This window comes from Copadichromis virginalis, linkage group LG3 (assembly GCF_057382275.1).
Source record: "Copadichromis virginalis isolate Kocher_CV1m ecotype Utaka linkage group LG3, C_Virginalis_male_GT1.1, whole genome shotgun sequence".
NCBI lineage: Eukaryota > Metazoa > Chordata > Actinopteri > Cichliformes > Cichlidae > Copadichromis > Copadichromis virginalis.
The window spans coordinates 35,714,640-35,727,419 of record NC_140620.1 but is presented as its reverse complement, the minus strand read 5'-3'; the positions used below and the strand labels follow the sequence as shown (position 1 = coordinate 35,727,419).

At 40.2% G+C, this 12,780-nt stretch overlaps 1 protein-coding gene across 1 annotated transcript; it reads left to right on the top strand.

The window, feature by feature from the left end:
• Nucleotides 1-580: 580 nt before the first annotated feature.
• LOC146714377 (zinc-binding protein A33-like) lies at nucleotides 581-10,933 on the top strand. The gene is made up of 8 exons (XM_085450840.1): nucleotides 581-655; nucleotides 2,364-2,806; nucleotides 2,920-3,111; nucleotides 3,222-3,317; nucleotides 6,498-6,731; nucleotides 7,623-7,770; nucleotides 9,737-9,763; nucleotides 10,109-10,933. The coding sequence occupies exons 1-8, from the start codon at nucleotides 652-654 to the stop codon at nucleotides 10,645-10,647; spliced, it is 1,683 nt and encodes a 560-aa protein (XP_085306966.1). The 5' UTR covers nucleotides 581-651; the 3' UTR covers nucleotides 10,648-10,933.
• Nucleotides 10,934-12,780: the final 1,847 nt, after the last annotated feature.

Below are 12,780 nucleotides of genomic sequence, written 5' to 3'. Positions count from 1 at the left end.
GCTATCAACCAACGATCCAATCCAGAGAAAGCAAACTCATTGAAAGAGCCAATCATATGATTCCAACTGTGTCTGCATCATACAAAAACGTTCAAACACAGAGCCTAAAGGTAGGAGAGAGAGACCTGCACACACACACAGACAGTAATGGGAGGAAAGATAATATTACCAAATGATGTATGTACAGTATAATATAGACCAAAACCCCCCAAAATGACACAAAACAAAACCAAATACACCCTCTGAGTTAATAGTTGTTGTTTTTTAACTTCTTTAGCATTTTTACCTTAGTATCAGTCTCAGTATTATTACAGTGCTAGTGATCACCTCTGTCTGAGACTTCTTGAAGAGCAAGTCTTTTGTGTTCTTGACTTTTATGAAGATACAGTGGCAGAAAGCCACAGAAAGCAGGGGCAGATCTCTGCAATGATGAAAATGCAACACCTTTGTTGAGCTTTGCATATGCGCAGAGCAGGGCAGGAGAAATCACTGAGCAATAACAAAAGGAGGGTTTATGTGAGAGTCTGGGTGTGTCCCACTGAGAGTGGGAGGTCCACTGCAAGTTTCAGGAAGAGTTCAACACCGGAGCTGTGTGATTCACAGCAAAGTACGTGAGGTGAAGGAGCGCACCGCTCGAGGTCAAAGGAAAACATGAGTGAGTTGTACCTGTTTTAACATAATCTTAGTGCTAGTTTCTTATCAAATGTTAGGAACTTTATCCATGCTGACACTACAGGAGGTGTAGACAGACAGATGTCTGGAATTGACGGTACCTGACTTTTTACTTGCCTAGTTTAAAACTACATATGTTAAAAAAAACATTTTAGATTTGGGTTAAACTGAAACAGTGCAGATGTCGTGACGTATAGAGGTTGTTTCTCGTAGCAGATTTGGTGGAAAAGTTCATTTGGCTCATGCCTAAGCCAAACGTATGATGCAGGTGCAGAAGGTCCAGAATATCTGCATTCCTCAGATAGTTTCTCGCCCTCAACAGGACACAGTGACACTGTTGCAGATAGTTCCTTGTTTGTGGTGATACTTTCTCACTGGATGTCACATAACTGTTAACTGGAAAAAGTGTCTTCCTGGCTTTGTCTTACTTTGTTTTGAGGACAAGCTGTGGATCAGTTTAGGCCTTATTTTTGTTTGACACCTGTACTAGATTTAAAGTGGCGGTCAATTTTTTTTGCTTGTAATCAGGAATTCTAATTTCATTTTTACTGTTTGGTGCTTTGAACAATCAGTTTTTGAATTTGAGGTAACAGCAACAGCAAAATTAGGGAGTGTATTCTGGAAGTTGGACATTGGACAAAAAAAAGTGAGGGTGGGAGATGATTCCACTGCCTCCCCATCCACTGCAGTTTATTATCTTAGATGAATAAGAAAATGGTGAATTGCATTTTTTTTTATATAGAAAGCTCAGAAATTCTAATCAGTTTACAAAAACACAAAAAAAGTAGAATACTTGAATTAGCCCTTTTCCCCTACCTCTGAATGGAAATTTACCACCTCCTGACATAAACCTCAGACAGATATACAGAGGTCAAAAAAAGAGAAAGAAATTATCAGCCAATCACTAAATGTCAGGTTTATGTCACAGCTGCACTAAATGATATTGCACTGTACTGATAATGAATCATTTTTAATGTTTCTGTAATGTTTAATCCACCAGTTTGTACAAGACCTTTAATAGAAATATATTTCATGTTAAAATATATTATCCATGAATTTTATATTTTACTGTTATACAAAAAAGCAGAAAAAAGTAAAATAAATTAGAATTTTTTAAATGTATTTATTTATCCAATTACAGTTATTGACAGGTATTACTGAACATTTTAAATAGATTTCTAAAATATTTGTGTCTTCTAGTTTTTGTGACAGGTGGGCAATTTATTGAGCACTGTAGATCTTTCAGGTCACGATACAAAATGACCTCATTACACATATAATTTTGTCTCATCTCCTCTGTGGCTCCTTTTGCCCTAATTTGACTGCTCCAAGTTCATTTTTATCCAATAAGGACGGATAAACCAGATACGAACAACTTAAACCTAACCAAATCATTTTTAGGATGTAAAATGATGTAATATGTAAAGTCTCCAGAGAAAAGCTGTCACTTATAAGAAGATTAAACTGCTGTCCTCAGGTCCCTTCCTAGTGAGTTTCACAGCTGTTTCTATGCAGGTTTCTGTCTAGGCTTCCACACGACTCAAGTGAGTCACGTGCCACATATCTTAAAAAAAAAAAGAAGATAAAAGTCAAATGTTAAGATCTGCTTTAAACGGTGTCTGTACTGACTGTTCTAATTATATTATAAATACACATGTACTAAGCCTCTCACACTTCCTTCTGTCTTCCAGGCTTTAATTCTCTCTCTGAGGAGCAGTTCACTTGCTCCATCTGTCTGGAGATATTTGTGGAGCCCGTCTCCACACCATGCGGCCACAGCTTTTGCAAGGCCTGTCTACAGGGCTATTGGAACCACAGCAAGAAGTTCCTGTGCCCAATGTGCAAAAAGAGCTACTCTAGAAAGCCTGAGATGAGCGTCAACAGGGTCCTGGCTGAAATATCCTCCCAGTTTCAGGGGCTAGTGGTGGCTAAAAACACCGCCTCTCACGGATCCAGATGGAATTTGAGCTCAGATACGGGCGAGAGCAGCTCGCCAGTGAAGGATACCGGAGAGTTTGCCCAGCCTGGGGATGTTTCTTGTGATGCTTGTATTGGAAGGAAGTTAAAGGCGCTGAAATCTTGTGTGAACTGCCCTGGGTCTTTCTGCGAGTCCCACCTCAGGCATCATAAGAAGGTGGGTTTGTTAGATGTTAATTAATTAAATAACCTAAAAGCAAATATTTCTATAAATTTTAAGAGCAACTGTATTTATGTCTCTGTACCACTCATGCCCATACTGTCCTCCAGGTCAGGGCAATGATGTCTCATCGTCTGATTGAACCAACTTTCCACCTGGAAGACAAAATTTGTAAGAAACACGAACGTCTCCTGGATGTGTACTGCCGGACCGACCACATGTGCATCTGCTCTGCCTGTGCTGATGCCACACACAAATCCCATGAGATTGTCTCCATTGACCATGAATTTAAGAAGAAGATGGTCAGTATCCCTGTATGACAAGATCATTAAAATGACTCCTGAGATATTTTTATGATATAAAAGCAGGAACATTTTGGTAAGACACACCTCTGGTTTTTTTTGTCTCACAGGGTAACATGGGAAAGAAGAGATCAGAGCTGAAACATTTGATCAAGGAGAGAGCCAAGAAACTTGACGAGATCAAACAGTCCATCAAGGTCATAAAGGTAAGTCTAATAAAAACCTGCATGTGACATCATGGTTAAGCTACTAAGAAACAGAGATTAACTTAACAATTTTAAGTATTCGAGCCTTCATCGAACTAGCATCTGTTGGGATTTTTCTTTTCAGGAATGCATTAACATGTACAGCTGTTTGTCTTCAGAACTTAAGCTGGACACTGATCATTTAAAATCAAACTGAAACATTTTTTTAATCAGAATCAACCATGCAGTTGTGAATAATCTATTGTCTTCTATTTTATGCTGTGTCATTATAACTGGAGTTGGTCTTGTTTGAGTTTGTTTGGAGTCTGGTATTTTTTAATGCGTCTGTTTCCTGATACATTTTGTATGCCACTGATTTTTATCTGCTTGTGTTTCGAAGTCTAACTAGGGATAAGCATTTCAAGTGCTGTGTTTTGGAGCATGATTCGAGAAACACATTTGTGTCCACGATACTGTTTTCAATCTAAAACTCCACTCACGTTTTGTTATCTCAGAAAGATTTCAAGCTGAATTCTTGAGCGTCGCACCAGTGCGGCATTTCCAAAGGCATCTTATCAGAAGTGGCTGATACAAACAGGCCAGTCCTTTTACACTTGTACATGTATTTGAGAAACAGCCTAATCGTTGCTGTTGTAAATATGTTTAAAGTGCATTTCAAATATTTGCCAGTCTGCTCTCATATAATGTTTTTCTTTAGCTGAAGCTCAAAAGCCTTATTTGCACTTTAAGCAGCTTTGTGATCCAGAAAAAGCTGTTGCTCAAGGGCAGCTGTAAGACGACCAGCAGCAGTTTATTAAAAGCCAACAGACACTTAAGTTTTACCCCTAATAACGTAGATTCATCTTTATTAGTCATCGAAGCAAGGTGAGCCAACTAAAAGACCTATGCTCCAGTACAAGCAGGACATATTTGAGGCGGGATGCCACCCACATCTCATACCTCTCATGCTCTGCAGTAGCAGATAAGGTGGAGCACTAATGTCATTTGTTTTTGTCTTGTGTACACACACTCAGATCCATGTCTGAGGCTGTTCAACCAGTGAGACCAGTGTAAACATTTACATTTAGTTTCTCACACACCCTGTTTCCAGCCACAGCCTCCCTGCAGTAAAATGCTACTTTGGAATAAGAAATGAAAAGATAACAAGCCTGAGTGGTTTTCCAGGACAATTACACTAATAATGCTGGGAGTGTAACAGGTTTTACCAGGGTAACACTAAATATATCAGTTGTCCTATGTTTAGGTTTTCACATCTTGTCACACCTGGGTAGTTTTGAATTTGATGACACATATGCAAAACATTCATGAGTGAAATTTCCTGGTTTCAGTGTTACTCTTGGTTTCCTCTTTCTGGAAACCTTTTTCCCCACAGTTCCCTCTGTGTTTACTGTACAAACACATGGACTCGTGTCCAGCTACATGCTGCTGACAGACTAAACAACACACTGAATTTATTGAGTAAGTTTAACATGCATGTAACTTATCAGTTTGAGATGGAAAATCTGGTGGTTTCAGCGTCTAATGGAAGATGTAACCTGTCAATCCAGTTAGACAAGTGGTGCGCAAAGACACTTAAGAGGCAACTGACTAAGTAAACATCTGGGTTTTGGTTGTTTTTTTTAAACTGCAGTACTTACATGTTAATTTGCTAGAATCATTATGGTAGTTTTATTTAATGCCTCCAATTCTGTCAATCATTACGTCAAACAAATAGAGACTCATATAGAAAGATATATACAACAATCAACACTTTAGGCCAAAGGTGAGTGTGGACAAGAGTCTCATTAAAAAAAGGAATATTTAAACAAGAAACCTTTGATATAAAATGACATTTTATCAGGACTTTAAAAAGTCTACAACTTCATGCTAGCATTAAATGTGCAGGACAATAGTAATAATAAAGATAATGCTGTGTTAGCGTGTGATAAATAAAGGAGCAATTCCACATTTAGTGTCATTTAGAAACAGTAGCAGAAAACTTAAAGTAAAATTTCCAGAGGTTTGCTCCAGGTATGTAAAAATCTGTATGTTACATAAAGATGTTTATGCAATACTTCTCTCTTATCACTCTAACTGCCTAAATAAGGTGCAATTACTCATGTCAAACCCTGAACTTTGAAGAGAACAAACAAATAAAGATGCCAGTCATCTAAATTGCAACATGAGAGTTGTTCTGTGGAAAGTCGTAATTGTGAGTGGAAACCAAGATCATTTAATGGGGAACTTAGTTTTTCTTGTCAAAGATTTAAAGGTGCAGAATAACATGCTGTGAAGCTCCACGTGTAAAACAACAGTTAAGATCCTACAAGGACACACCAGCCGAAGGGTCTGCAGACAGAAAGTGACTCCCAAAGTGAGCCTTGGTGATTAAGTGAACCTTTGAGGCGTTTCACCTCAAACAAATGACACATTTTAATGTTTAAATGAAATGTGACCCTATGCTCTTGTCATTGGGAAGAAAAAAAGAGTTCAAATGGAGCGATGCTATCAGGGAGCAAAAAGAAGGGTGTGGATGGAAAATCATTTTCAACAAAAAAAAAGTGCAACAATAAAAGGAAATAATTCAGCATAAGCTGACTTCACATGTGAAATCAGGTTCGGACACTCTCTAAAATTTCCTACACAACATGAGGTCCTAAAAATGTAGGGTGGTGTCTAGGTAGAGAACACAGAAGGTGGCATGTATGATGCATACTCACAGCAACTGTTCCCCACACAAACATGCGTCTATTCAAGCCAATATAACTGGAACTTTGTGCAAAGGAGCTGGCATTTTAAAGGCTAATGTCTGATGCGGCTGCATCAAACATTTGCATTTTCATGTGTTTCTCAGAGTTGTGGCTCAAGTTAATCTCAAAGATCCTGCATTCCCACAATGCAGTTTATGTAATGTTTGTATAGAATGTTCTCTACCTCATTAACGCCACGTACAAGACAATAAATAACTTCTTCCACAGGATTAGCACTATCTCAACCTGTCCTCCAAGCTCCCCTGTAAAAGGAGCCGTGTTACTCAGTAACTTCTAGACTCTGGTTAATCTGTAAGAACTTTGTTGCTAAGAATACGCAGGCATTCCTCGTTAAACCCGGTCTTCGGTCTTGAACACGATCTCATCTGGACTCTGAGCTTTTCTCATGTTCACACTGGTAACACTGGCCATGTGGCGCTCACATTCACAGGCCAGTGCTCAGAAGGAGTTGGAGGAAAGCTGGCAGGTGTACGCAGAGCTGCAGCGTCTGGTGGAGCAGAGTCAGGCGGAGCTGGTTGAGCTGATAGCCACGAGGCAACGTGAGGCGGAGCGTCACGCCCAGGAAATGGCCAGGGGTTTGGAGAATGAACTCAGCCAACTGAGGAGGAGGAGCAATGAGCTAGAAGCCCATGCACAGACGCACGACAAAGTGCTTTTCCTTCAGGTACTACAGAGCTCCATGTGGGTCTAACACACACTGGCATGCAGACAGGTCCAGGTCTTGAGACAGTATCTTCACGCTTTGGATGCTTTGGATGCTAACTTTATTTTTCTGTACTAATTATAGCTAGCCTTTAAAGTTCTTGCTTTTCCAGCTTGGCCTACATACTGAAAACACAATTACTGTGCATTTGGGGCAGAGCATTTTATTAGAAGGCTAAAGATTTAACAGAATAAGCTGTGCTATTCACAATAATGGAAATCTCACAGGCATCTAAAACACAAGACTTTCTACCCTTATGATTTCACCAGAAAAGCCTGAACAATATCATATGGATCGTATTATACTGAACATATCTCTGTTTTCCTGTTCTGAAAACTGTATACACACTTTACTTTTAATTGCAAAGCCAATTATTTACCTCTGTGGCTGCACCAGCTGTGTTTGCTCAGAGATTTTGAGACACAACATCAAAAGCCTCCATGAGCAGACCGAGCCTGTTATAGCCATTTCCCCATGTGAATGAATAGATGTCTTTGAAGTTGCTACTTTAGAGGTTTTCTACATAGCATCAATGGAAGTGAAGGCATGAAGCCTCGAATACCCAGACACATCAAAGCTGAGAGTAAGCAGACCAGTGCATCTCTTTTTGATAGACAGGGAATTTACTTACCACATTTGGACAATGCCCTCTACTGAGTGCTCTCTTCTTTTCCCGTCAGAGCAATAATGTGTCTCTGTTCTGTGTTTCCCATTAACAAAATTAAATAGGACAGCACTGAGCACACTGTTGGCGTCATATTTAGTGTGTTCTTTTCATTGTAAACTTTACAGACTTCATTTCCTTTGACGCACCGTTCATCTTACCTTGCATGACCTCTCTATTTCACGTAGAACCTGACATCACTGTCACCCCTACCCGAGCCCACTGATTGGTCAGCGGTCAGCATCAATACTGACCTTTATCTGGGAACCATCCGGTCTTCGGTCAGCAGCCTCATTGATAAGTTCCAGGATGAGCTTAAAAGAATATATGGGAAAGGTAAGGGCAGCTAGCCAAACTTGTGACCTAATGCACTTATGCAGCTATTAAAACCATTGTATTTGAGAAACTGTACAAAACAACTAGTGCTGCAGCATTACCATGCCTACAATGCTAGAAGCAGAGCATGGTTTACATATAGACTTACCACTTTATTAGGTGCTTACTTAGACTTACTTAGACTTAGATCCTCCCACGACGATCGGCACATCGGGCGACAAGAGAACGCCATTGAACTCGGTCCATCGCGGCGGTTACTGTTTCATCCCATGACAGTTCAACCGAACATAATTCTTCAAGGAAAGTACTCCTCCACGTTATTTTGGGTCTTCCTCGCCGTCTCTTTCCATTCCTTGGGTTCCACAGAAATGCGATGCGGGCGGGTCTGTGGAATTATTATTATTGTTAGGTGCACCGGTTCAAATACTCATTAATTGAAAATACCCAATTAGCCAATCACATGTCAGCTGAGCTTCAAACCATGAAGATCAAAATGGGGAAGCGACTTGCAACTTGGTTAATGCTGCCAGATGCGCTCAATATTAGTACAGCTGATCTACAGTCATCTCTACAGTTTACAGAGAAAAGTCTGAAAAGGAGAAATTATCCAGTGAGCAGCAATTATCTGGGAGAAATGGCTTGTGCCTGTTGATGTCAGAGGAGAATGATTGGACTGCCTTTAGCTTATAGGAAGGCAACAGCAACAAAAAAAACACTCATTACAAACAAGGTTTGCAGAAGAGCATGTCTGAGTAGCAACAAGTCAAACCTTGAAGCCAGTAGCGGTTTTTGATACAGGTGACACGGGCGGTTGCCCGGGGAGGCATAGTGGTGGGGGACGGCATCACGGGCATGGGCAAAAAAAATAAAAAATGCTCATACTCATGCTGCCCCGACGTCATGCCAGCGCATATTGGGAATGCCATAGGCACCGATCGATTTTCTATCGGCCATTTGCTGGGAGTAAGGGCGCCCTCGTTTGCGAGGTGCGCCTGCTGCTTGCGGCACAGGGAGGAGAGGGTGGGGCGGCGGGGGAGTTTCTGGTGGCTGGAGCAGCATTTAATAACTCACAATAACTCGTCAGCCAAACAGGCTAGGACCACCACTGCTTGAAGCAGAAGACCATACCAGGTCCATGTGGCTATGACTGACACAGGCTCATCAAAAGTAGACAACAGAAAACTGGAAAAAATGTTGCCTAAACTGATAAGTCATGATTTCAGACTGTAGGTGCAAACAATATGAACGCATGGATCTTAGCCCTTTAGTTCCAACAGAGCATCATTTAAACCCTAGTGCATATCATGCAGGGCTAGATACATTTAAATAAATACCTTACATAATATTAGCACATATTCAGCAAAATCTTTTCTTAATCCTTTTTCTGAAAGCACTTTTAAAAATGAGCGATCTGAAATGGCTCATGTTTTATGTATTAAATGCAAATCAACATGTCTGCAATCATTTGGAAGAGTGTTTTGAAAAATGTTCATAGTCACAATGAGTATTTTCCATTCTGCGTACGCTGCATACAGTTCCGCAGCTTCAAGTACCCCTTTAAACTGAAAATCAAACTCGCAGCAGGCTTCACTGGGATCCCTGCATGGGATAATGAATGCAAAGTTCTAGTACAATCCATCCTCCCTTGTCTAATACAAACCACACATCCTGTGCAAAATCCAAATCGGTGATATGTAGGTCACTGTACGCACACTTTGGAATGGAAAGTGACTCATCATCGCGCCACACTCACACGGTCACACATGCAAGACGGTTGGACAGATGGAGATAGTGTTGATGCCGCAGATCATCCACTTGGGATCGCTGGAAGAGGCAGCTGACTGACAGCGGCACATGCATCGAGCATTTAGAGCTCTGGTTCAGATCTGTGTGTTTACCACCCACACGTGCCATCTGCTGTGACTTTGACACTCTCTCTCTCTCTCTCTCTCTCTCTCTCTCTCAGAGCTCCGGAAGGTGCAGAACTACGCATGTGAGTAACACTTCTACTGTGTTAGCTGGGTGACATCCATGGTTTGTAGCTATAATTCTTCTAGGGAGCACATTCGTGCCACTTGTACATAAGGGTGTTAAAGTAAAGCAGGAGGCCTCTCTTGAGTAAATGATGATGCTCATTTCTTCTAAATGCCCACAAAATGGAAGTAATTCTTCACAGCAGAGATGGGATTGCTCCCGTAGCATGCTGCCATTTTACAGACACCCTTGTGGCATGTTCAGGAATAAGGAGCCCATTATTTATTTATTTTTTTTTAGCAGAAGTGGCAATAAATAATGCAGATTTTTCTCCCTGTCTCATATTCTGCTCCTTCCTTTTCAGCTGAGGTGATTCTGGACCCTGCCACAGCCCAGAGGAACCTGACTGTGACTGATGATGGTCAGCAGGTGAGGTATGAAGAGCGCAAATCCACTCACTGTGAGGGTCCAAAGCGCTTCAGCCCGGCCCTCTTTGTCTTGGGCCGGGAGGGGATCAGCACGGGGCGACACTACTGGGAGGTGGACGTATCGCGAAAGACGGCCTGGACGCTCGGCGTGGCCCGCGCTTCTGCCCGACGCAAGGGTGAGATCAAGCTGAGTCCCGAGGGTGGGTACTGGTGCCTGTGGCTGAAGAACGGGGAGGTGAAAGTGCTTGCATCGCCCCGCTTGCCTCTAGTGCTGCCTTCCCAACCCAGTAAAGTAGGAATCTTTCTGGATTACGAAGGAGGCCAGATTTCTTTCTATGATGTGAAGTCTCGTCTGCATATCTACAGTTTTATCGATAGCTTCAGTGAGAACCTGTACCCGATCTTCAGCCCCTGTCTCGCCCAGGAGGGGAAGAATAATGCCCCACTCATCATAACCCATGTTAAACACAGCTGAGGGTATAGTCAGTCGGCATTAGGTTATGCATTCTGTTTATATATAAAACATCTTTTTTATACACACCGCCATCACTTTCTCAGCATAATACTGGCTATTTTCTGAGGTAAATTCTTTATTGACTGATACATGTATTATAATGGTACATTTACAATTTATTTAAATGTAGGCAGTTTTTTCTTTGCACTATCATCTGTTAACTCAAACTTGGATTACAGTAAAGAAGAAATATGTAGTGATGTGAAAACATGTGAAGGACAATAAATCATTCTTTTTTTGTTTCTTACTTGATGATAGATGAGTTTGAGTAAAGCTGGCACTTTCCCTACTCTGTAAGTCTTTGTGTAACTGCAACTCTAAGGCTCAGAGAGCCAAGTAATGAAGTTAAGAGATGCAAACTTCGTTTCTAGTGATTTAGACTTTGCCTGGGGAATCGAATCAAGGTTTCTTGTACTTGTACCTACCTATTGTAATTAAGACTGTATCCTATGGACATTATTGTAAAAACCAATATAGACAGATTAAGTGGGGATAGCATGGGGAGACCAGTGCAATCATTTTACAGCTTTAGTTACTGTAACTATTTTGCACATCAAAAGTAATATAAAACACAGTTATCTGCTTTTTTCATATAACAGAATCTGTATTAATGTTGTATATATTTAATGACTTTGATCTCCACTACTTAAAAAAAAAATGATAGGATCACCTGTTTAAAGGCCATGGAAAAGTTCTCTGTTTCTACATGAATCACATACTTTTGTAACGTCTACTGAACTTGTTCAATAAAGCTGATTAAGGCACAAAATGCATGACTTCCTGTTAACGAAGAAACCAACTCAACTGATATATATATATATATCACAAAAACAGTCATGTCAAAAAAATATTTACTGTAGCTTAAGTGACTTAAGCTGAATTTCCTGCTGAACTTATTACCCCTCTAATTTGGACTTTCAGGGTAACCAACAACAGACAAAGAAAAAAAAGCCTATAGGTCAAAATTTGAAGTGATTATCTCAAAATTTCCAGTTGGGTATCTCAAGTTTTTTTTTTTTTTACTTACTCAGCAGTTTGAATCAATAAATTTGAGATAACTCAAGTTTTCACTTAACCATGCCTGTCATTTTATCAGTGGCAGTGTCCTACTTTTCAGGGCCTCAGACACACCCATGTTTGGTAACCTAACAGTCTGTTTTGTTTTTAAACCTATGTCATTGGACAATTCAAGCCATTTGATCTAGAAACTAAAAAATATATATCTTGTTTTATTTTATCTCACTCATATTAACTGTCCATTAAGTCACGACAGTAAATAAGATTACACAAAAAACATGAACTCTCCTGATGGAGTCATAACATAATTAAAACACCTGCACTTTTTTTGCAGTGGTTATCACATTGTTTACTTTTTCTTCAAGGGTTTATGTAGACAAAACATTAAAAAAAAACTGTCAGGAGACTGAATTACACTGAACTTACTTTTGTTATAAATCGACAAAAGCAACCTTGAAATGTGAGCTCTGTCTTTGGGGTTGGTTAAATAGGCCTCTGGTATAAGAGAAGATAAAAAAAAAGCCTCTGACTAAGGCATCCTCTGGATCCCTTTAGCTTAGCATAGCTAAAAAAAAATATCAGTGATCTATATCATGTATAATCTCCACAAAATATAGAACTATTTTAGTGTCAGCTGTCTGTTTTACTACACTTGTAATGTTGAACTTTAGCAATGCCAGCAAAGAGAGAGAAGAAAGTGTTTTTAGTCATAGACAGCATGAAGGAGATAGACTGTAGTAGCTACCGTCGTGTCATCCACTGGTTTCTGACATGTCTTTCTGAAGCCTCAACTTTGGCATTTTTACCATCACCATCTTTAAAAGAATGGATGATATGAAGAGGGACGGGTTTGACTGTGAAACTACATGCTAGTTGGCAAACTACTTACCAGTCATACGTCATTAGCTGGTGAACAGTGGTCATGGTTAAGGCTCTATTTTGAAATATACAATGATACAAAAACTATAAAGCTTTATAAATCGACTTCATTTTTGATTCAGTATAACCAGAAATCAGTGACTGAGTCCACAAACTGTTTGCAGAAAGCATGGCCTTCTATCAGGCCCAAAGGTTTTG

What these genes read in the sequence shown, in the direction of transcription:
- LOC146714377 (XM_085450840.1), top strand. An exon ending in TAAAAGAATATATGGGAAAG is followed by an intron (nt 7,771 to 9,736) that starts GTAAGGGCAGCT and finishes TCTCTCTCTCAG; the next exon opens with AGCTCCGGAAGGTGCAGAAC. An exon ending in GAAGGTGCAGAACTACGCAT is followed by an intron (nt 9,764 to 10,108) that starts GTGAGTAACACT and finishes CTTCCTTTTCAG; the next exon opens with CTGAGGTGATTCTGGACCCT.